This window comes from Leucoraja erinacea, chromosome 27 (assembly GCF_028641065.1).
Source record: "Leucoraja erinacea ecotype New England chromosome 27, Leri_hhj_1, whole genome shotgun sequence".
Lineage (NCBI taxonomy): Eukaryota > Metazoa > Chordata > Chondrichthyes > Rajiformes > Rajidae > Leucoraja > Leucoraja erinaceus.
Window position 1 is genome coordinate 9,262,430 of NC_073403.1, and position 25,740 is coordinate 9,288,169.

The 25,740-nt window shown below is 44.5% G+C and overlaps 1 protein-coding gene across 3 annotated transcripts in view; it reads left to right on the top strand.

The window, feature by feature from the left end:
• LOC129710183 (thyroid hormone receptor alpha) overlaps positions 1–25,740 on the top strand; it is a 383,361-nt gene that overhangs the window by 272,654 nt on the left and 84,967 nt on the right. The window contains exon 1 of one of the 3 annotated variants that reach the window (XM_055656979.1): positions 16,020–18,601. The exons of the other annotated variants lie outside the window; for them this stretch is intronic. Coding sequence (XP_055512954.1) covers positions 18,561–18,601 — 41 coding nt within the window. The 5' untranslated portion in view covers positions 16,020–18,560. Of the gene's footprint in view, positions 1–16,019; positions 18,602–25,740 lie in introns of those variants that run through there. 3 annotated transcript variants of the gene reach the window in all.

Below are 25,740 nucleotides of genomic sequence, written 5' to 3' on the forward strand. Positions count from 1 at the left end.
GATAAGCTTTAGGTTGTTGTCATGTTCTGCTGTGTCCTTGCCATAAACCAGGATATCGTCTATGATGATGGCACATGGGAAGCCCTGGAACAGCAGTTCCATGTTTCTATGGAAGACCTCACTGGCTGAGTTAATGTCAAATAGCCTTCTTGGAAATTTAGATTAAAGATAATCTTGAACTTCAGATTATGGAAATTACATATTTACAGTCGCCAAAATTTTCAACATGTTGAAAATTCAGCAGCGACCAGAAAGACGCTACGACTTTGGAGACCCCTCACGACCATAGTAGACCTCTCATGACCATACAGGCTACCTATCACGAGTGCCGGCAATCGCCTGTAAAGATCACGTAAGTGGGACAGGCCCTTTAAGAACACCGCCTCCTGCACACGCTATCAAAGATCCTACAGCGAGCAAGATAGACCACTCGACGAAAAAGACGTAGTACGGTCATGGGCAGATTCATGGGTAATTTTCGCCCCCATTTCCGTAACCGGCTTCCGTCACCGCGCCAAAGATCCCATAGCGGAGCTTGTGCGGGGACGGAAGCCGGTTACGGAAACATCCTCATAAAAATAAAAGTTATTTGGTAAAAATCTTCTCCTCATTTTCAGAATTTTAATTTATTTACACAAACTGTTCCCCTGCAACGTTCATTACACTGCGAGTCGGGTCGGTTCGGGTCGGGTTACTGAAATGGATGAAAAAACGGCCCACGTTCCACTCCGTTGCGTACTACACGTCAGCCCATTGCATTTAGAAGGAGTGATCTATCTTGTTCCGCTATAGGAACTTTGCACACTATGCTCTGCCCTCTGGTATTTTTTCTCTTTGCACAACCTGTTGTACTTGTGTGTGGCTCGATCGTACTCCAGTACCATATGGCATGATTTGGCTGCAGAGCTCACAAACAAGGTAACGTACCTGGTCTTCCTCAAATGAGTGCTGTGGAATGTTCTACATGAAAGCGAGCTGGTGGTGTGAACTGCACACTGCAAGCCTGTGGTACATATATGTGCTTAATTAAACAAACTCACGGCTGCAGAATGTGGAACAATATTTTCTTTATTATCACGCCCAAGATACTGGGCATGCTCAGACCTTGTATTCTTAAAAAGGCAACGTTTTAATATAGCAATAACAGCTGGAGATGGGGCAAAATACAAATTGCTGGAATAACTGAGCAGGCCAGGCGGCAACTCACCTGGACTGTCCCCTCAGATGGTCACGTTGCACCGTTTATTTATTTATTTATTTATTTTTGACATCGGTTGGAAGCTGCATACCAAATCTCGTTGCACTGATGTGCAATGACAATAAAATATATTATTATTATTATTATTATTATTATTATTATTATTATTATTATTATTATTATAATATTATTATTATTATTATCTGTGGAGGGAATTGGACAGTCGACATTTCTGATTGAGGCTTCTGGACTGAACGAGTAGAGGGGAGGTAGCTGGTATTAAGCTCATCTTCATTAGTGAAAGAATTAGGCCATTCAGCCCATCAAGTCTACTCCAACATTCAAGCATGGCTGATCTATCTTTTGCTCTCAACCCCATTCTCCTGCCTTCTACCATTAACCCCTGACACCTGCACTAATCAAGAATCTATCTGTCTCTGCCTTAAATATATATTGTGACGATGGGGAATGGCGGGGCAAGGGGGTGTCAGGTGAATGTTGTGGAGAGTAATAGCAAAGTCCACAAGGTCTAGTTCCAGCACCTCTCTCCCACGTCTGAATCTTTCTGTCTTCATCAGGAGAGAAATTGTTCACTAACATTTATTGCAAGCTCACTGGCACCCATGGCTACCTGCACTACCCCTTTAGAATTTAGAAAAACAGCATGGAAACAGGCCCTATGGCCCACCAAATCCACGGACCAGTGATCACCCTGTACACTAGCACCATCCTGCACACTAGGGACAATTTATTGTTTGCAGAAGCCAATTAACCTACAAACCGGTATGTCTTTAGCGTGTGGGTGGAAACTGGAGCAACTGGAGAAAACCCACGAGGTCACAGGGAGAACGTACAAACTCCATACAGACAGCACCCGTAGTCAGGATTGAACCCGGCTCTCTGGCGCTGCGAGGCAGAAACTCTACCGCTGCGCCACCGTGCCGCCCTCATCCCATTCTGTCTCTAGTAAGGACTCCATTGGACTCCATTTTCCACACTGTGGAGGCCAAGCCAGTGGATATTTTTAAGGCAGAGATAGATAGATTCTTGATTAGTACAGGTGTCAGAAGTTATGGGGGGGGGAGGCAGGAGAATGGGATTAGGAGGCAGGGAAAGATCAGCCATGATTGAATGGCGGAGTAAACTTGATGGGCCGAATGGCCTAATTCTACTCCAATTCCTTATGACTTTTTGACCTTATGACCATAACTTCCTCTCGGTTATGACCATAACTTCCTCTCCATCAAAGCCAAATCTCGTGATGTGGCTTTCCACTCTAGGACATGTCCTTTTTTCAGGACACGTGGTGTCCCCCGCCATCCCCTCCCCCTCTCTGCCATTGACGGTGATTATGTAGAGTACGATTTAACTGCATCGCACACGAAACAACATGCCTGGTATTCTCGCTGTGCTGTGGTGTGTTCTATGTCAATGAGAACTGGTGGTGTATGTTGTACCCACCCACCCGCATCTCCTCTATTTTCCGCACTTCTTCTCTCACCCCCCCCCCAAATAGAACAGGGATGGAGTTATTTTGATCCTTGCTTTGCACCCCACCAACCACTGCATCATTCTTCATCAACTACAGATGTGGGCGCATTTAAACATCTCACCTGAAAGACAACACCCTTGACCATGTAGCACCCTCTAATTTTGCTTAGTTCACTATTGTCACATGTACCAAGGCACAGTAAAAATCTTTTTAAATGCACTATGCAGTCAACAGAAAGACTATACATGATCACAATTGAGCCATCCACAGAGTACAGATGGAGGATTAAGGGTATAACTTTTAGTGCACGATTTTGCGTCAGGTCGGGGGGGGAGTCCCTCCCGCCACGGGTACCATGTAATCCCATGCTACCCGCTCCATGGTCGGATAGTCAGCGACTAAACCGTCTCTCCCACCTGGTTTGCCAGGTGAGGAGGGGGCTGTGGACCCCCAGCAGGGCCAAAAACAAGACCTGCCAAAGGGCGGATGAGCTCCTAGCGAGCCAACGGCCATCCACACTTCAGTAGAAGTTGCGATCACTGTCGTACACGGCATTGTAAGGAATGATGATAAACCACACACACACACCAAAATCCTGTACTTCCAGCGGCGGAAGTCCGCAGGAACTGGAGGACAGAGATGTGTGGTGGTGCGTCCGTCACCGTTCCCGTTGGAAACCGGCACCACTGCGTCACTAATGTTTACAACGATGATGAATGAATGAATGAATGCAAGATAGACTCCGATACTGTTCAATTAAAGATAGGTCGAAGGTCTCCAATGAGATAGAAGGGAGGTCAGGACTACTCTCCAGCTGGTGAGAAGACGGTTCAGTTGCCTGGTAACAGCTTGGAAGAAACTGTCCCTGAATCTGGAGGTGCACCTTTATAAACCTTTGCACCTCTTGCCTAATGGGAGAGGGGAGAAGAGGGAGTGACCCGTGTAAGATTGTGCTGGCGGCCCTTAGCGAGGCAGCGTGAGGTGTAGATGGAGTCAATGGAACGGATTGACAGCCTAGACTTTCATTATTAAAGCTTTGGGATAGTGGCCATGTAATTAAAGCAGTGTAATTCTGGTTTCCCAAAGGCATCTGAAAGGACCTTCTACAATAAGAATCATTGAACAGAACTGTTGGCCTGCAGCATTATAGTTTCCTCATTACCTGTAGATAAACATTTGTTCTAGGCCTGGCAGTTGCACTGACTGGTTTGATTAACGACTGTGATTAAATGCTTAATGAAAGGAAATCAGAGAGGGCCTCTAAATTATGCAAACACGCCGTCTTAATCCTCTCATGTTAATTCTGATTCTTGCTGGGGAATACATCTGTTTGTCGTTTTTATATCATAACATTTTGTGATTCATTGTATTTCAATTCTCGCTCATTTATTCAGTTTGCAGGTGTCAGAGGTGATCAGATGCAAAGTTAACCATAATCATAAGTTCATAAGTTGTAGGAGCAGAATTAGGCCATTCGGCCCATCAAGTCTACTCTGCCATTCAATCCCATGCTCCTGCCTTCTCCTCATAACCCCTGTCAACCTTACAAATCGAGAATCTATCAATCTCCACCTTAAAAATATCCATTGACTTGGCCTCCACTTCCGTCTGTGGCAATGAATACCACAGATTCACCACCCTCTGACGAAAGAAATTCCTCCTCATCTCCTTTCTAAAGGTATGTCGTTATTTATCTGTCCCTTTCCCATTCTTTTCCTCATTATTTTGCTAAGCTTACACCTAGATTGGAAGAGTATAGCGTAATGCTGCCTTCATTTGGGGAACTATAAGCTGAGGCCAAATAACTTGCATCAAATGGGTACATTTTTAAAGTTCCTTACAGTAAGGAAGGTTATTGGCAGGGAAGGAGGAAGCGTGGATTTACATTAATGGGTAGGATTGGAGGGCATTTTTAATCAAAGTAGCAGTGGTCGGGAATTCATCACCTGAGAGATTGGTGGGGGCAGAAGCCTTCAACTTGATCAAATACTAGGATGGTCATTTGAACCTTTTAACGCAATGGACCCAGAGCAACAAGTTCATTTTATAACACAGTACAGCACAAGAACAGGCCCTTCAGCCCACAATGTCCGTGCCGAACTTGATGCCAAGATAAACTAATCTCATCTGCCGGCACACGATCCATATCCCTTCATTCCCTGCATATCCATGTGCTGATCTAGAAGCCTCTTGAATGCCACTGTTGTATCTGTCTCCACCGTCACCCCCAGCAGTGCCTGCCCAAGTAAAAAAAATTGCCTTACGCATCGCCTTTAAACCTTGCCCCACTTATATCTATGCCCTCTTGTCTTTGACATTTCCTCCCCGGGCAGAAAATGGCTAATATTAATACGATGGACTGAATGGCACCTTTCTAAGAATCCACGTTTAAGAAGTCAACACATTTGGGATTATTTACCTGGCCTGAGGCTGCGGGAATCTGCAAGGAGGTCTTTTCAAAGTGTGCTGTCTGGAGAGTAATGCCATTCATTCCACAGTTCATCACCATCTCAGGCCTGATGTTGAAGCACTATGGAAGAGGAGCATAACATTTAGGGCGTAACGATTGAGCTACTGCCTTGCAGTGCCAGAGACCCAGGTTTGATCCTGACTACGGGGGCATATGGGGATGGAGCTTGTACGTTCTCCCCGTGACCTGCGTGCGTTTTCTCCGAGATCTTCGGTTTCCTCCCAGACTCAAAGACATACAGATTTGTAGGTTAATTGGCTTGGTGTAAATGTAAATTGTCCCGTGTGTGTGTGTGTGTGTGTGAGTTGTGTGTGTGTGTGTGTGTGTGTGTGTGTGTGTGTGTGTGTGTGTGTGTGTGTGTGTGTGTGTGTGTGTGTGTGTGTGTGTGTGTGTGTGTGTGTGTGTGTGTGTGTGTGTGTGTGTGTGTGTGTGTGTGTGTGTGTGTGTGTAGTATAGTGTAAGTGTGAGTGGATCGCTGGTCATGCTGACCTGGTGGGCTGAAGGGCCTGGTGCCGCGCTGTATCTCTAAACTAAACTAAGCTACATTGAAGGTAAGCCACAGGCGGCTTTTGGGTATTTCTAAAGTGGAGGTTGATGAGTTCTTGAATAGTAAGGGTGGCAAATCTTTTTATTTTTATTTTTTTTAATTTATGTCGAACAGAATAAAAGAATAAAAAGCAGGTGTGAAACAGCATACAATAAACAAAACAAAAATATTTATAAAGTGTCATAAACCATATCTATAAAGAAACAAAATTGTATGTGTCCGAAAAGGAGCAGGAAGAAGCCAAAGCTTATTAATTCCCACCCCTTATTCAACTGCTTGTAATTATCTTATACAAATTTAGCAGCTATATGTACACCATATGTACACCACTATATGTACAACAAATTATTTACATTTATACACTAATCAAATATTTACAAAGCCATACAAAAAATAAAAAAATAAAAAGAAAAGTAAAAACCCTCATATACTATACAGTATCTTAGTCATATATACAACCCATCACTCTAAAATCACCCTTCCCAATACGATCAGTATAACAAATATCGCACTCACAATCACTTATCCTCATCCCAATATCCTTTTAAACAAGTGTTTTTGTACATCTTTTTAAACTGAATTATGTTTGTGCTAAGTTTTATCTCCTGTTCCAGACCATTCGACAAATTCACACCACAGATTGCTATTTAAGAGTTGTTCTGACATTGAGTTTTTTTTAATTATGTTCCCCTCTCAAATTATACCCACCCTGTCTTTCCATAAACAGTTTTTGTATATTTCTTGGAAATATTATTTCTTGCTTTGTACATGATTTGCGCAGTCTTAAATTTATGTATAAATCGTATGGGAAGAAGGCAGGAAAATTGTTTTCAGAGGGAAAGATTAATTAGCATGGTTGAATACTGGAGCAGACTCAATGGGCCAAATGGCCTAATTCTGTTTCTATGTCTTATGAATCTTATGAATTTATGACTTCCCATTCAGATCTTGGTTACTCAGTTGTGAACCTCCAGATCCCTCAAGCAATTGTTGTCCACGATAAAAAAAATAACTGACCAGTGATTGAAGGCAAAACAAGATTTAAAATGCTTCCCCAGGCTATCTGTTCCCATGGTGTAGGAAGGAACTGCAGATGCTGGTTTAAACCGAAAACAGACACAAAAAGCTGGAGTAACTCAGCAGGTCAGACAGCATCTCTGGAGAAAAGGAATAGGTGACGTTTCGGGCCGAGACCCTTCTTCAGACTGAGAGTCAGGAGAAAGGGGAGCAAGAGATATAGACGGTGATATAAAGAGATATGGAACAAATGGATGAAAGATGTGTGAAAAAGTAACGATGATAAAGGAAACAGGCGGTTATTAGCTGTGAATGAGGTGGAAACGAGTTACAGCCAATACGACTCAACAAGAAACCAGTGCAATGACTTGGGTGGGTGAGGGACGGAGAGAGAGGGGAAGCAAGGGTTACTTGAAGTTACAGAAATCAATATTCATACCGCTGGGATGTAAGCTGCTCAAGTTTACAACCCAGATTGAGGCAGTTTGAGTGTCCAGCTGAGGCATACAGTGGATACTAGAATGCAGAAAGTTGCTTCTACTTGACAAACAGTGGGCAAGTTTAACATGGCAAAGCCCTTGATTATTTAATGGAAAGAAAGCTCTGCATTTACAGTAGACCACACTAACGCAGTATGTTTTACAAGGATTTATTGCCTTGGGGAGCACTTGGTTAGGTTCCCCGTCCAAGGTCAACAATAGGCAGTTTCTGAAACATGTACGTCCTTGATTGATTTATTTGCAATATTCATTAGAGTGTTTGTCGAGGATAATCTTGTGTACAGGAGTCGGAGTGAAGCTGAGCAGGAACTGTTTGGGCTCTGTGGGCGGACCGTGCGAGAGGAGGAAGTGGGCAAAGTACGCTGATGGCAGAGGGGCAGAACTGAGAGGCGCGCACTACCTCGACGGAGAGATTCGCGAAGCGGAAACATTACCACAGAGGGCAGCACAATGTCGAATTATTGGGGTGGAGATGGGGTGAAGCCTGAAGCCTGTTCCTAGACTGTGGAACAGCATCCCTCTTCCCATCAGAACTGCCCCCTCCATCGACTCCTTTAAGTTGAGACTTAAAACTCATTTTTACTCTCAAGCCTTTCTTGACGTCCTCTGAGTGAGGGATATATGTGTGTATTTATGTATGTACTTAATCTATGAACCACTGTTGTATAACGTTAGTACCTCCACCAATGTAAAGCACTTTGGCCAACGAGAGTTGTTTTGTTAAATGTGCTATAGAAATAAAAGTGACTTGACTTGACTTGACTGAGTTGGATGATCAGCCATGATCGTATTGAATGGCGGTGCAGGCTCGAAGGGCCGAATGGCCTACTCCTGCACCTATTTTCGATATTTCTATGTTTAACTTGTCTATCAACACCATGTCCCGTTTCAACTTCCTGCCCAGAAACAATGAACAGAAACAGAAAGTCACACTCTGACGTTTCGATGATGATATTGTGGTGAGCTGAAGGTTGAGGCGAACTGCTGTGCAGTTACGCTACAGATACGGACTGTTTAGGCCAACCAGACCATGTTGGTATTTCTACCTCTGCCCACACTGATGCTTGTAGTTGCAACTGACTTGACAGCAGGAATGCCTCAACAGTCTGGGTGTTCCTGGTGCGGGAAAGGGAGCGGGAATGTGCCAGGGTTCCCGGTGCCAGTTCCTGACCTGTGAAGAATACTCAGCTGAAGGCCAGCCGAGGACAATATGGACCTCCAGCAGTGGCCAAAGAGCTGGTTGGTGACCAGATGGTTTGGCAATCACAGCCCATGCTCAGGCGTGAAGATTTAGGCACCGGAACTCTGCAAGGCACAGCCCACCAGTTTAACATGTGAGTCAAGATAGGCACAAAATGCTGGAGTAACTCAGCGGGAGAGGCAGCACCTCTGGAGAGAAGGAATGGGTGACGTTTCGGGTCGAGATCCTTCTTCACTCCATTCCTTCTCTCCAGAAAGCACTCAGGCCATTCTAGATGCGAATCATGTCACTGTGTGTACAGCAGATAGCATTGTGGTGGATGAATGTAGTCATGCCTACTATGTTCTGTTGTGCTGAAGCAAAGCAAGAATTTCATTGATGACAATAAACACTCTTGGATCTTGAATCTTGAATGTGTTGCAACTGCAAACATTCCAAGAGAACAGGGCAGGGCGTGTGCTCCTGGGTCACCTGGCGAACAACAAAGTAAGTAAGAAGTGTTTAGCATGCGTTGTGTAGCACCTGACTTCAACACAGAGCTGACCTTTATGCCCCTGTCCCACTTATGAAACCTGAAAGGAAACCTCCGGAGACTTTGCGCTCCACCCAAGGTTTCCGTGCGGATCCCGGAGGTTTTTGTCAGTCTCCCTACCTGCTTCCACTACCTGCAACCTCCGGCAACCACCTGCAACCTCCGGGAACCGCACGGAAACCTTGGGTGGGGCGCTAAGTCTCCAGAGGTTTCCGTTCAGGTTTCCGAAGTGGGACAGGGGCATTACATCATTTGTGTCACACAAGGTCAATGACTGCTTCAGCTCACAATCAGCACAACACTAAATACTCCAGACAGACGCAAAATGCTGGAGTAACTCAGCGGGACAGGCAGCATCTCTGGAGGGAAGGAGTGCCCTGAAGAAGGGTCTCGACCCAAAACGCCACCCATTCCTTCTCTCCAGAGGTGCTGCCTGTCCCACTGAGTTACTCCAGCTTTTGGTGTCTACCTTTGGTTTAAACCAACATCTGCAGTTCCTTCCTGCACATTACATATGAGCAACGTTGCTGTCTGATCAAAACACGCCCTGTGCAATCAACAGCATGTCTGGCAGGTGGTCCTGGAAGAGAGGAATAACTCATAATCTGACCACCAAGGATTTAGTTACTTGGTTAATGCAGTTGTGGGATGAGTTTTGTATTCCATGGTCAGCTGCCACATATCTTGTTCTTGGCAATCTCAATGAATTAAAAAGATTTTTCCTCAACTTTCTCCCAAATTCTTCCACCTGAAAGTCCTCCCTCTGACCAGATGTGTGGTTCAGAGCTGCCTGTTACTGATCCTGTCACCTTTGTGTTTGATCGCACTGTGTCAATACGATATGATACCATAGAACTTTATTTATTATAATCATAATCATACATTATTAGCCAAGTATGTTTTTGCAACATACGAGGAATTTAATTTGCCATATACAGTCGTACAATTAAAAAGCAACAGAACACACAAAATACATTTTATCATAAACATCCACCACAGTGACTCCTCCACATTCCTCACTGTGATGGAAGGAGAAGAAAAAGTTCAACCTCTTCCCTTCTTTGTCCTGTAGTGGTCAGGGTCTCTAATCTTCCGTTGGCGGGACAATCCAATTCTGCTCTTATGAATCGCATGAATTTATGAACAATCTCCACACAGAGAGCATCCGAGTTCAGGATCGAACCTGGGTCCCTGCTGCTGTAAGGCAGGCAGTAGCTTTACCAGCTGTGCCACTCTGCTGGTGTTGGCTCATTATAGCCATGTGTACCAAGGTTTTGTGTACGAAAAGCTTTTGCCTGCAAGCCTTTATTCTCTGGAGCGCAGAAGGTTAAGGGGGGACCTGATAGAGGTCTTTAAAATGATGAGAGGGATAGACAGAGTTGATGTGGACAAGCTTTTCCCTTTGAGAATAGGGAAGATTCAAACAAGAGGACATGACTTCAGAATTAAGGGACAGAAGTTTAGGGGTAATATGAGGGGAAACTTCTTTACGCAGAGAGTGGTGGCGGTGTGGAATGAGCTCCCAGTGGAAGTGGTGGAGGCAGGTTCATTGGTATCATTTAAAAATAAATTGGATAGGCATATGGATGAGAAGGGAATGGAGGGTTATGGTATGAGTGCAGGCAGGTGGGACTAAGGGGAAAAAAATTTGTTCGGCATGGACTTGTAGGGCCGAGATGGCCTGTTTCCGTGCTGTAATTGTTATATGGTTATATGGTTATAAGCCATCCAATGTAATCAGATTAATTGGATCTGCCAGGGGGAAGGAACAAAGGGGGTCCTGGCGCGGGGAGGGGGGGGGGGGGGGGGAGAATGATGGAGGGCCCGTTGTGGGGGGATCGCCGTGAGGGAGGGGGGGAGAACAAAGAAGGACCTGGCGCTGGGGTACTTTGGAACTTTGTAAATGCCCTCTAAGCAGTGACTATTGGCATACCTCGGGTATGCAAGCAAAGAATGTCACTGTGACTTGTCCTTGTGACAATAGAGTATTTACTCATTCAGTACAAGGGGTCGTACAGAGAGAAAATAACATTAATTTGGTGACTTCGACCACGGAGGTTAAGTGGTGAAAGGTCCATTAAATACATATTTGTACTTACTGCACACACCGTCACCTCAGGGGGGGATGTTAATTTGCGGAACATTTTATGCGTTATTTGTACGGTTCGATATGAAATGCAGCCGTCTGTTTTTTCTCTCGGTAAATGAATCAATGAATTTCCTTTAAACCTCCTTAAATTGTGCCTCTGCCCCATCCCCTCCATCCCAATCAGCTGCATGTTCTCCACTAACGGCCCTGCAGGATCAAAACCGACGTTTCACCTAATTTTACATTATCTCTGCTTCTCGCCTGCAATAACCTGTTTATTTTTTGAATTCGTATGTCTGTGAGCAAGGATGCCCGTGAGTGCTCTCCCGACCATTATTGATCCCTCAGTTGACTGTTTCGCTGAACACCTTTGCTTATTCCGCCTCGACCTGCCTGATCTCCCGGTTTAATTCCCCTTCCCATTCCCACACTGACCTTTCGGTCCTAGGCCTCCTCCATTGTCAGAGTGAGGCCAAACGCAAATTGGAGGAACAGCATCTCATATTTTGCTTGGGCAGCTTACAGCCCAGTGGTATTAATATTCCAGTCTGAAGAAGGGTTTCGGCCCGAAACGTTGCCTATTCCCTTCGCTCCATAGATGCTGCTGCACCTGCTGAGTTTCTCCAGCACTTTTGTCTACCTTCAATCTTCCAGCATCTGCAGTTCCTTCCCTAAACACAAAGCCCAGTGGTATTAATATTAATTTCTCTAACTTCAAGTAACACCCTGCATCCCCTCTCTCTCCATCTCTCTCCATCTCTCCCCCACCCAAGTTGTACCAGCTTCAGAGTCGTCTTGTTGAGTCTCATTGTACTCGTTCTCACCTAACAATCAGTGGCCTGTTTTCTTTATCATCACTACTTTTTTGCATATCTTTAATTAATTTGTTCTATAATCTCTCGACATCACCATCTACATCCCTTGTTTCCCTTTCAACTGATTTTCAGTCTGAAGAAGTGTCATGACCCAATTCAGTCTGAAGAAGTGTCAAGACCCTTTTCTCCAGAGATGTTTGTCTGACCCGCTGAGTTACTCCAGCTTTTTGTTTCAATTTTTTGTTTCTTTCCACGCTCCCTTAATAATATCATATTTTAATATTTAATGTTGCCTCAAACTCAATTTGCACAAAGTCCTCTTTATTCACCTGCCCGTGGTTCCAGACTACCATAGACTCGTGTTCAGCATGTATCTCGTTCCAATGTTTTCAAATCACCGTCTCAGCCTGTCCTTAGCACTGCTGTGAGTGACCGAGAAACGATAATTTTTAATAACATCAACACTTTCCACTCATTAGGCACCTTAACCATATCAATCCTTCCCCAAGGTGAAATGCAATGGAAGCAGACACATCTTAAAAAATAAAATAGAGATTTAACAAACGCAAACATTGGTAAAACCAAGGACGATCACACTTATCAACCAGTGAAGGACAATCTATTTTTTACCAGCCTCCTACAAATTCTACAATACATGACAAACCTAAATGGACCCTGCATTGAACATGTCTCTGAGTTATTCATTTTTTATCCCACTGAACTGAGGACCTTCATTGCATGCAAAAAAAGACACAGAGTGCTGGAGTAACTCAGCAGGTCAGGCAGAGGCCCTGGACAACATGGATAGGTGACATTTCACGTCAGGACATTCTTCAGTTTCGGTGCTGTGTTTTTTTTTTTGTAAACCAGCATCTGCACTTCCTCTGAAGAAGGGTTCCGACCCGAAACGTCACCTATTCCTTTTCTCCAAGAGATGCTGAGTTACTGCAGCATTTTGTGTCTATCTGCACTTCTTTATTTCTAGGAAGGAACTGCAGATGCTGGTTTAAACCAAAAGACAGACACAAGAAGGGGGAGGCCATTTACGACTGAGATGAGGAAAAGCTTTTTCACCCAGAGGGTTGTGAATCTGTGGAATTCTCTGCCACAGAAGCCAGTGGAGGCCAATTCACTGGATGTTTTCCAGAGAGAGTTAGATATAGCTCTTAGGGCTAACGGAATCAAGGGATATGTGGAGAAAGCAGGAACAGGGTACTGATTTTAGATGATCAGCCATCAGCTATTGAACATTCATCATTCGATCAGCCTAGAAGGTTGTTGGCTGCAACCTTCCCCCCAATGGCGAACTATTCACTGCAAGGGCCAGGAAGCGAGTTGGTAAGATTATCTCTCACCCTGGCCACAAACTCTTTGATGCCTTCCAGAGGGGACTCCGGACCATCAAGTCCGCCACAGCCGGACATAAAAACAGCTTTTTTTCACGAGCAGTAGCTCTACTCAACATTCAAAAGTCTGTTGCCTCCTTTGCTCGGGTATGTGGTATTGTATTCCATTCACATGTTTAAACTATAATGTTTTATTCTTAATGTTTTATGTTTTACTCTTAATTGTTTACTGTATGTCGTGTTGTTACTTGCGAGCCGAGCACCAAAGCAAATTCCTTGTATGTGTACATTCTTGGCCAATAAACTTATTCACTCATTCATTCATACATTCAATCATTCATCCATTCATTCATTCATTCATTCATTCATTCATTCATTCATTCATACATCCATTCATTCATCCATTCATTCATTCATACATTCATTCATTCATTCATTCATTCATTCATTCATTCATTCATTCATACATTCATTCATTCATTTATTCATTCATTCATGCATACATTCATTCATCTATTCATTCATTCATTCATTCATTTATTTATCATTCATTCATTCAATCATTCATTCATTTAATCATTTATTCATTTATCATTCAATCATTCATTTATTCAATCATTCAATCATTCAATCATTCAATCATTCATACATACATTCATACATTTATTCATTCATTCATTCATTCATTCATGCATTCATTCATTCATGGTCATATTGAATGCCAGTGCTGACTCGAAGGGCCAAATGGCCTACTCCTGCACCTATTTTTCTATGTTTCTATGTTTTCTATGTCTTCAGGTTTTAAGGTATATTTGTTTTGTCAGAGACCTTGAGTAACTGCAGAAGGTCAGATTGCACGTCATCATTGGAGCAGACTGACAGACCAACACATTGGGTGACAATTCTACAGATTTAAGGTGTAAATTATGTAACCTCAGATCACCTTGCTGTGCTGCATTAAAAGCCCCGAGAAAAATAGTTCTGAGAAAATTGGAAATTATTGGCTCATGATGTCAATCAGATTATTTTCTTTCATCTCTATTTTCCTTGACGACTGGCTGGAAGTATTCAATTAAATGAGGATTGTATTAACATGAGAAACATTTCTACTTCTGCAATAGCTTAGAGGGAAATGTACTGCATGGATGTCAAAGGTCCGAAATAGAGTCAGAATCATTGAGTCAGTCGTACAGCATAGAAACAGCCTGTATCGTTGTGATAGACACAGAAAGGTGGAGAAACTCAGCGGGTCAGACAGCATCTCTGGAGAAAGGGGATAGGTGGCGTTTCAGGTTGGACCGCTGAGTTACTCCAGCATTTTGTGTCTCTCTGCAATTCATTTCCCGTCTGAAGAAGGGTTTCGGCCCGAAACGTTGCCTATTTCCTTCGCTCCATAGATGCTGCTGCACCCGCTGAGTTTCTCCAGCTTTTCTGTGTAACCTTCATTATTTCTATACCTTCTCTACATTTTCCATTCAGAATGAATTCTATCCTGAGAATGCGACCAGCATTTTATTCGCCTGCCATGCTCAAATGTTTGGAAAAAATTGCCCCGGTTTAATTTTTCACTTCTTTACTTTGAATATAATTTTAATGAATATACTTCCTCACAACTTGCTTGCCGCTGGCTGGCTGGAGCAGACAATGGGACTAGGTGGTTGATTGATTTAACAGGTCATATTTCTTCACTTTCGCAAAAATGGAATCATCCAAAAATCCAATGACGGTGGCATCAAGACAATAATACGATAATCCTCTCAATACCCTGCCGTGTCCAAATTGAAGTGACATCTATCCCATTAGCTTGCAACAAATCCATTGTGCTGCCAAGTGTTTTTTTGTAATCTAAATGTATTTGTGTATTAACTATAGAAGCATGGCTTATCTTCCATAATGTAAACTCACGGTAATCGAGAGGATTTAGAGAATAATCTGAAGAAGGTGTCCCATCCCAAATCGTTGCCTATCCATTTTCTCTGGAGATGCTGCCTGACCTTCTGGGTTACTTCAGCACTTTGGGTCATTTTTTTCACCCAGGGGGGAGTGAACTGCTGGAATTCCCTGCCACAATGTTTAAAAAACATTTGGACAGGTACATAGATAGGATAGGTTTAGAGGGCTAAATGCAGGCAGGCAGGGCTAGTGTAGATGGGGCATGTTTGCCGACACGGGCAAGTTGGGCCGGAGGGCCTATTTCCACGCTGTATTACTCCATGTCTCTCTAAGCATCATCTCCTCTCAGAGAAAGGCACGAGAACGTGACTGATGGTTTTCAGACAGTACGTCACATACCTCCGTGAGGTAACTCCAATTTCACTGTACCTTAATTGGTACATGTGGCAATTAAATTGAATCTTGAATCTTGACGTATGAGTGATGGAGGTAAGGTTTCAGGTCATCAACCTTCCATCGGAACTATGAACAATTAGTTGTGGAGAAGTGGTGGAAAGGGAACATCTATCAAAGGATGATCAAGAGAAACTGAATGGGCACCTGTGGTGGAGATGCCAGCTGAGAGAGGGTGGTGCAGGATTGATGGTCACGGCTGTTTTCTCCGAGTGATATAAACTGATCGAGATGAAATGAAAACCAACATTTCTGGGAAATATGAAATACTGCAGTTGCTAGAATTCTGAGAAAAAAAGCGAATGCTGGAAATACTCAGCGAAGCACAAAGTGCTGGTGGAACTCAGCAGGTGAGACAGCATTGCTGGAGGGAATGGACAGGTAACGTTTCAGGTGGGGAACCTTCTTCAGTCTACATGGTGGAGAAGGAGAGGGGTTGAGAGCAGAGATACGGGGAATGGAGCAGATATGGCGGAGATGAAATTGGTTGTATATTTTGCAAATATATTGTTCATTGGTGTGTCCATGTGGCAGTATGCTCTGGTACGATGGTTGTCACTGATGGCATGTCTTTATCTCCTGCTCCAATGTCCTCACTCTGCCTCCAGTGGCCACATATGTTCATAGCGACACCACCAGAAATGTAACCTCTCAGGCACTAATTGTTGGAATAATACAGCGGGTAAATGTGGGGAGAGAACACTTAAACGTTTGTCTTGTACTACACTGTGGACATCGTGAAGGTGTTTGAACGGTCAGTTCTGAAGTGGCCCAGTTAGATCTTTTGGTGTCAGCACAGAGCCCTTTCAAACAGCAAACAGGACAGCAACAAACCAGCCCCACCAACGTCGTTCTACTCAGAGTGGAGGGTGGAGACTGTAAATTGCAACATTACGCTCCGATTTATATTGATACGGACAAATGGACCTTCTGTGTACAGTGACCTTATTAGTTGTCTGTCTGTGCCATGAAAAGGTCATACCCAATAACAATTTACTCATGGTGAAAGTAAAATTGGATTCTGTTATGCTGAGCGTTTTCAGTGCTACACAATCCATTTTCTGGACAAGTGTACATGTGCTCTTTAGGAGAGTATGTAAAGAGCATTAATTTGCAGCGATGGGATGCATCAGATTCATTCAACCACGTAATTCATTTATTACTCTTCAGGGCAGGAGATTGTTGAAAACTGTAACCGTGAACGATCGTTATATTTCTTCAACCTCGCACACAAATATAATGTCTACCTGCTCCCAGTTTTAAAGCTGTTGTGCTCAACACTCAAGTAGACACAAAATGCTGGAGTAACTCAGCGGGACAGGCAGCATCTCTGGAAAGAAGGAATGGGTGACGTTTCGGGTCGAGACCCTTCTTCAGACTGATCATTTTGTGTCTGTCTTCGGTTTAAACCAGCATCTGCCACAGTAATGTTTATTATATATATATATATGTGTGTGTGTATGTGAAGTGTTTGCAATTTTGGACGTCTAACATGGGCAGGACCTACACAGTGAATGGTTGGGCTCTGGGGAGTGTTGTAGAGCAGAGGGATCTAGGAGTGCAGGTGCATGGTACATTAAAGGTGGAGTCGCAGGTAGATAAGGTGGTCAAAAAGGCTTTTGGTACATTGGCCTTCATCAGTCAGAATATTGAGTACAGATCTTGGGAGGTCATGTTGCAGTGGTGTAAGGCGTTGGTGAGTCTGCATTTAGAGTATTGCGTTCAGTTCTGGACACCATGTTATAGGAAAGACATTGTCAAGCTGGAAAGGGTACAGAGAAGATTTACAAGGATATTGCCAGGATTAGAGCTATAGGGAGAGGTTGAATAGGCTGGGACTCAATTCCCTGGAGCACAGAAGGATGAGGGTGATCTTATAGAGGTGTATAAAATCATGAGAGGAATAGATTGGGTAGATGCACATAGTCTCCTGCCCAGAGAAGGTGAATCGAGGACCAGAGGACATACATTTAAAGTGAAGGGAAAAAGATTTCATGGGAATCTGAGGGGTAACTTTTTCACACAACGGGTGGTGGGTGTATGGAAGAAGCTGCCAGAGGAGGTAGTTGAGACAGGGACTATCCCAACATTTAAGAAGCAATTAGACAGGTTCATGGATAGGACAGGTTTGGGGGGATATGCACCAAACGCAAGCAGGTGGGACTAGTGTAGTTGGGACATGTTGGCCGTGTGGGCAAGTTGGGTCGAAGGGCCCGTTTCCACACTGTATCACTCTATGACTGTATGACACACACTAAGCTTTTTTTCTCTTCCATTATATTGTTTACAGTGTAGACAATAGACAATAGGTGCAGGAGTAGGCCCTTCGAGCCAGCACCGCCATTCAATGTGATCAACGTGATCAATGTGCTGTGTTTACATATTCTGTTGTGCTGCTGCAAGTTAGAATTGCATTGTTCTTTCTGGGACATATGACAATAAAACACTCTTGACCATTGACCCTTGCTCCATCCCTATCTGACCGTGCCCACACAACCAGGGGCGAGGTGAATGAGGGATGCTGTCGATTTGGATGCCGCTGTTTCACAAGTTACCAGTGTCTGGCCAGACTGGATTGGAAGCTATTCTGAAACATTAATCTGAGGCTTTTTTGCACTGTGTCAACATAAATCATTCATGCTGTAAACTGCAGGGAGGAGGAGGAGGAGGAGGAGGAGGGGCTACATCTGTGGGAACTTCCACTTAAGGGATTTAGCTGGGCTTTGATCCTGAGCAGCAGCAGCTGATGTTACCACCGCGGCGCGCTAAGAGGTGGGCTTTCACTACGAAGAAGTCTTTCCACCTGTTAGCAGTGCCTTTGCAATGGTGCCTGCGTTTGCAAGGAAAGACAGAGTGGAGGGAGAGGGAGAGAGAGGGGGGGAAAAAAAGGGAAACAAGTTACTGACATGCCTGTGAGATGAGATGTGCCATGTTTTGATTTTAATGGTGTCGGAGTGTTGACTGCGGTGCTGTCGGGAATCAATGTCAACAACAGAGGCAAAGCCAAATGTTGGCGGGCTATCAACGACGCTGCAATGAGTTATTTCAGTAAGTAAGTGAAGCCGAGTCAGGCTCTGTGTGTTTGTTGGCTCTGCCACGTATAGAAGAATGTCTAAGCTCGTTCCCTGTGACATTTATTTGGGTTAATCTCAACGCGGAGTAAAAACAAAAAATAGTCTAGGTTATGTTGGCAAAACAAAAACAAAAAAAAAATCATACAACAAATTTTTTTTAATTTGATTTCACCCAGAGAGTTGTGAATCTGTGGAATTCTCTGCCACAGAAGGCAGTGGAGGCCAATTCTCTGGTTGTTTTTAAGAGAGAGTTAGATTTAGCTCTTAGGGCTAAAGGAATCAAGGGATATGGGGAAAAAGCAGGAACGGGATAATGATTTTAGATGATCAGCCGTGATCATATTGAATGGCGGTGCTGGCTCGAAGGGCTGAATGGCCTCCTGGACCTATTTTTCTATGTTTCTATGATCGGTTGTGTGTGAGGTGTGAGCTATTTATTCTGGCGCTAGTGGGTTGTTGTGAACTGCAGTGGGATCTCAGAGAAAAAAGGGATTGCTCTTCAACCATTTGTAGTATACGGTGCTCAATATGTCTTGTGCAAAATGCTTTTTTTTTGCAGTTTTCCTCCTGCATAAATCTCAATCTTTGCTGTTGCATTGCTTGCTCACAATACCTCATTTTTAGACCTAGCTTTTTATTTAACATGTTCATTTTGAAATTTGCCCCTAAACCTTGTTGCTGACGGATCCGAATTTGATAAATGCCCTTTGGCGCACTTTGTGCAAGGTTATTGCATTTTGGCAGGAACACATTGAAGAGGTCGCTTGAGAGATAAGAATGTAAATTGGGAGGAGGAGCTGTAGGAATTGAGATTACAAGGAACAAATCACTAAAGGCAGCGGGCGTTGGGTGTTAACAAGGCTGGACATGTCAGACTACAGGGGCTATTTGTGGGCAGGTACAAATGAAAGTTTCGAAGTTATGTTAAACTTGCTGCAGACCTTCGAAAGTCCACACTTGCTGGTCTCAAACCAGTTTTAGTCGTCAGGTAACCTGTGGATACATGCTCGGAAATCCACCGCCTGTTCTGCTGTATGGTATCAGCAGAGCCCTAATGAAATGCAATTAGGGAGTTCTGCTGCTGAATTTCAGAGGCAAAGCATAATGTTGTTGTGGAAGGCACAAAAAGCTGGAGTAACTCAGCGGGACAGGCAGCATCTCTGGAGAGAAGGAATGGTTGAGACCGTACTTCTGAAGAAGGGTCTCGACCCAAAACATCACCCATTCCTTCTCTCCAGAGATGCCGCCTGCCCCGCTGAGTTACTCCAGCTGTATGTCTCTATCTCTGGTTTAAACCAGCATCTGCAGTTCCTTCCTACACATAATATTGCTGTGCCATGTGCTTGGTGCCACTGTCTGTGGGTATGAGAGGAAGAATTGGAAAGAAGATGATCAGGAATGTGAAGACATACATGTCAGGCTCTATCTTTTCATTGATATGGGAAAACGAAGCGGTAGACTAACAGTAATATTTATAATAGACACAAAATGCTGGAGTAACACGGATGTAGATGTAGATCTTCTTCAGACTGAAGGGTCTTGAGCCAGAACATCACCCATTCCTCCCAGAGATGTGCTGCCTGTCCCCCTGAGTTACTCCAGCATTTTGTGTCAATTTAGGTTGAAATCAGTGTCTGCAGTTCCTTCCTACACCTGACATCAACAGTGCAGCTCGCAGCTATCAACATCATTACATTGTGCCTTCGAGTAAATGGACTGGGCCACTTACAATTAGACCTTGTTGAGTGTTGAGTTCAGCTCATAGAAACATAGAAATTAGGTGCAGGAGTAGGCCATTCGGCCCTTCGAGCCTGCACCGCCATTCAATATGATCATGGCTGATCATCCAACTCAGTATCCCGTACCTGCCTTCTCTCCATACCCTCTGATCCCCTTGGCCACAAGGGCCACATCTAACTCCCTCTTAAATATAGCCAATGAACTGGCCTCAACTACCCTCTGTGGCAGAGAGTTCCAGAGATTCACCACTCTCTGTGTGAAAAAAGTTCTCCTCATCTCGGTTTTAAAGGATTTCCCCCTTATCCTTAAGCTGTGACCCCTTGTCCTGGACTTCCCCAACATCGGGAACAATCTTCCTGCATCTAGCCTGTCCAACCCCTTAAGAATTTTGTAAGTTTCTATAAGATCCCCTTTCAATCTCCTAAATTCTAGAGAGTATAAACCAAGTCTATCCAGTCTTTCTTCATAAGACAGTCCTGACATCCCAGGAATCAGTCTGGTGAACCTTCTCTGCACTCCCTCTATGGCAATAATGTCCTTCCTCAGATTTGGAGACCAAAACTGCATGCAATACTCCAGGTGTGGTCTCACGAAGACCCTGTACAACTGCAGTAGAACCTCCCTGCTCCTATACTCAAATCCTCTTGCTATGAAAGCTCCCACTGTAGTTCATGTGCGCCGGTCTTTACCCGTCTACTGCTACAGGATGAGAGGCGTTTATGATCTTGTGTGTAGATGTTGTCACCGGCCCCACTTGTTGCTGGTGCCCTGAGGAGACATTTGCTTGTGTCTGTTGACCTCCTTCCCGTCACCCTCATGAATGTAAAGAATGCACCCGAGGTTGTATTGGGCTCTGGTGAGTCCACATCTGGAGTATTGTGTACAGTTTTGGTCTCCAAATTTGAGGAAGGACATCCTTGTGATTGAGGCAGTGCAGCGTAGGTTCACGAGATTGATCCCTGGGATGGCGGGACTGTCATATGAGGAAAGAGTGAAAAGACTAGGCTTGTAGTCACTGGAGTTTAGAAGGATCTTATAGAAACATCTATAATTATAAAAAGACTGGACAAGCTAGATGCAGGAAAAATATTCCCAATGTTGGGCGAGTCCAGAACCAGGGGCCACAGTCTTAGAATAAAGGGGAGGTCATTTAAGACTGAGGTGAGAAAAAACGTTCTCACCCAGAGAGTTGTGAATTTATGGAATTCCCTGCCCCAGAGGGCAGTGGAGGCCAAGTCACTGGATGGATTTAAGAGAGAGTTAGATAGAGCTCTAGGGGCTAGTGGAGTCAAGGGATATGGGGAGAAGGCAGGCATGGGTTATTGATAGGGGACGATCAATGAATGGCGGTGCTGGCTCGAAGGGCCGAATGGCCTCCTCCTGCACCTATTTTCTATGTTTCTATGTTGTGCCTACCTGTACACTAGGTGTCTTAAGAAGGATTCCAATCTAAAAGGTCACCCAAAATGGACACAAAAGGCAGGAGTGGCAGGAGAGGGTCAGATAACATTCTGGAGAAACGGTCTGAAGAAGGGTCTCGACCCGAAACGTCACCTGGTCCTTTTCTCCAGAGATGCTGTCTGACCCACCGAGTTACTCCAGCTTTTTGTATCTACCTTCGGTTTAAACCAGCATCTGCAGTTCCTTCCTAGGCTAAAAAAGTCACCCATCCCTTTTCACCCAGAGATGCTGCCTGACCCGCTGAGTTACTCCAGTACTTTGTGTCTTTCCTTGGTATAAACCGGCATCTGCAGTTCTTAGTTTCTAACCAAGGTAGACACAAAATGCTGGAGTAACTCAGCGGAACAGGCAGCGTCTCCGGAGAGGAGGAGTTGTTTCTACATGAATCTTGCACTGTCAGATGACCAGCTGAGGACCCAATTGCATTCAGTTGCGTAACACTGCCTCAGATCAGCCCAAAATTCTTCATCACCATATAATCATTGTTGTAATGTGAGAAATAGGGCAACCCAAATGAATGAGTTAGCTTCTGCAACCTCCACCGCCAGTTATGCAATTATAGTTTATGATTTATCGTAAATATGGTTATGATAAATCATAAATCATAATCCTAGTTATATTTATCATTATCATAGTTTATGTTGATTGAGAGATTAATATCGGCCAAGACGGCAGGGAGGAAACTGTAACACCCAGGATCATGTAGAGCATCTTCCCAACGACCTTCAGATTATTAAACACTGCAACCTCTAAAACCCCTTTTTCACGGGGCGACTTGACGCAAGAGTTAACCATAGTTGAACATCGTGGGAACCTCTTGCGATAACCGTACGGCATTCGTGGACCACCGTGGCGCTAACGGCAGGTACTCGTGTAACTTGGTGACTCGGGAGAAAATTCAAACAAGCTTGAATTTCTCCAAGAGTGACTTGTACACTTGTGGTTGAACATTGCAACATTATATGCACGTAGTGGCCAGTGCGATATCCGTACTGACTCTTGCGTGTACCGTGGGAACTCCTGCGAACGGTGAACCCGGAAGCTGGACAGAGGGGACAGAAGGTGAGTAAAAATTGTCTTCTGTGGGATTGAATTTAAAAAATAAAGATTTACATCCGCATATGGACATCAACTTATTCATGAGAAAATAACTATAATCTTTAAAAGGGACTTTACTGAAAGGTCCCGCATTTTTATGGTCCGTGAGAAATTTTTCACATGTACTTCTTTGAGAGATACAGCTCGGAGTCCTCGCCGACCAGCGATCGATGCCTTTCCGAAGCAGGGTCCGGAACGCTACCAATCAATGTTCTCCAGAGACCCGTGTAAAGGAGTGAACTGCACATGCTGGTTTAAAACGAAGACAGACACAAAAAGCTGGAGTAACTCAGCGGGTCAAGCAGCATCTCTGGAGAAAAATAGGTGGTGTTTCGGGACGAGACACATCTTCAGACTCAATTCCGATTAGGATGTCTGAAGAAGGGTTCCGATTCGAATCGCCACCTATTCTTTTTCTCCAGAGATGCTGCCTGACCCGCTGACTTACTCCAGCTTTTTATGTTTTTCTTCCCATATCTGACTTACCTGCTGAGTTACACCAACATTTTGTGTCCTTTTGTGCATATTAACCAGCATCTGCAGTTCCTTTAGACATTACCTAACTTCACATTTTAGAGATATAGCGCGGAAACAGGCCCTTCGGCCCACCGAGTCCGCGCCGACCACCTATTCTCATACACTCCAGGGACAATTTTACAATGTTACCGAAGCCGATTAACTTACAAACCTGTAATGTCTGGAGTCTGAGAGGAAACCGGTGCACCCATGGTCAGGATCGAACCCCGGTCTCTGGGGCTGTGAGGCAGCAACTCAACCACTGTGCCGCATGTAGTCAGATTTAATAAATTGCTAATAGAGTCAATTATTAGTCAATTAATAACAGAATCAATTATTGTTGGTGACATTTCACCTACGAATATCAGACTATTTTCGCAGAGGTAAGGGCCAATTAGGCATAGCAAAAGGTATGAACACTTTTAAACATTTTTTTCCGACTATTTTGTCAAATGCAAATACAGGGAGAATGATCAAAGTGCTCACATGGCTCACTCTGTTAGAAGCGTTCTGAGTTTAAATGTTCCGTGTATTCCTTCTTAAAGTATAAATTTTTGTGTGGCCAGGGGTGCGATTGAGAACAGCTGGGAAAGGGCGGAGGGGGCGTCACGAATAACAGCGTTTCCCTGGCCATATTATGGCCCATTCCCCAACCGTAACATTAATCAAGCTCTGTCTAACTCCGCCTTCACACCATCCCCCTGTGACATGGGTTAGTCATCGCTGGGCGGGCTGTGGGCCGAATGGCCTGCCAACGGGAGTCAGAGACTTGACACTGAGATCCATTGTGCAGGAAGGAACTGCGGATGCTGTTTTTTACCGAAGATAGACACAAACGCCACCTGTTCATTTTCTCCAGATATGTTGCCTGACCCATTGAGTTACTCCAACATTTTGTGTCTGTGTTCACTATGAACATTGAATTATTTGAACTCCCCCATGCAGTAAATGTCGGTTAACCAGTCCAAGGTTTGCAACGATGGTTCCCTCTTGGGATCACACTATCCCTAGCCAACAATTGGCCTATCAGGGAACCAAATATAGACATAAAGTGCTGGAGTGACTCAGTGGGTCAGGCAGCATCTCTGGAGGAAAGGGTTAGGCGACATTTCGGGTCGGGACCCCTCTTCAAAATACCCTGCTGAGGTCATCTGTTGTTGGCCCTGATTTGTCCCGGTCTTTTCTTGCTTCCAGTTCCCCCCTACAATCATCCCGAAGAAGGGTCCCGACCAAAAATGGAATCTATTCCTTTTCTCCAGAGATGCTGCTTGGCCCGCTGAGTTACTCCAGCATTTTGTGTCTAACTTGCTGATTCAGACAGTTTTTGATTTACTCTGAAACACATGTTGGAAATTTAAACTTGGGCGCAACTAACATCGTCTTACTACCGTGGGAACTCTTTAACTCAGCGGGCAGGCAGCGGGACTGGAGTTGGGAGGGAAAGGTGGGGGAGTCGAGGGAGAGGAGGGGGAGACAGATGGGGGTGTCTTCATTTACTGGCGGCGGGTGTCTGTCACTGAAACAGGCAGGTGAGATTTCACATCCACCTTGTGTGTGCCTCTCTCTCTCTCCCTCCCTCCCTCTCACACAGGCTGAGAGGCTCTGCCTCTGTGAGTGTACGTCTCTTTCTACCCCTCTCCCACATACACAGTAAAACTCTGCTTTGTGTGTGTATATACCAATTCAACCAAGGGAGGATATTTATAGTGTGTGAAAAAAAAAAAGTGACATCATTTGTGCCACGTGATGATTTAATTACACTTGACAGTTTACAATGTCATTCAAGATTTAACGGGAAAGCTCAGGAGACGGACAAGTCACTCGCACAAATAACAGAAATGCCGAGTACCGTGGGAACTCTTTGTCTACCCTCCCCCGTTATATCGTGTGATATCGTGCTAGACCACGACCACTTCACTCTGGCTACATCTTGCGTCAAGTCGCCCCGTGAAAAAGGCCTATTATTGTGCTGGCACCATATGGACAGTTGCTCGATCTCTCTTCTATACTCTGACTCATCCCCATCAGTGATACGTCCCACAACAGTGGTGTAATCAGCGAACTTGATGATGGAGTTCGCACTGCGACTGGCTACGCAGTCATGAGTATAGAGTGAGTAAAGCAGGGGGCTGAGCACGCAGCCTTGAGGTGCTCCCGTGCTGATTGTTATCGAGCCTGCCACATTTCCACCAATACGAACAGACTGGCCTGTGAATGAGGAAGTCGAGGATCCAATTGCAGAGGGATACGCAGAGACCCAGTTCTGCGAGTTTGGTAACCAGCTTGGAGGGGATGATT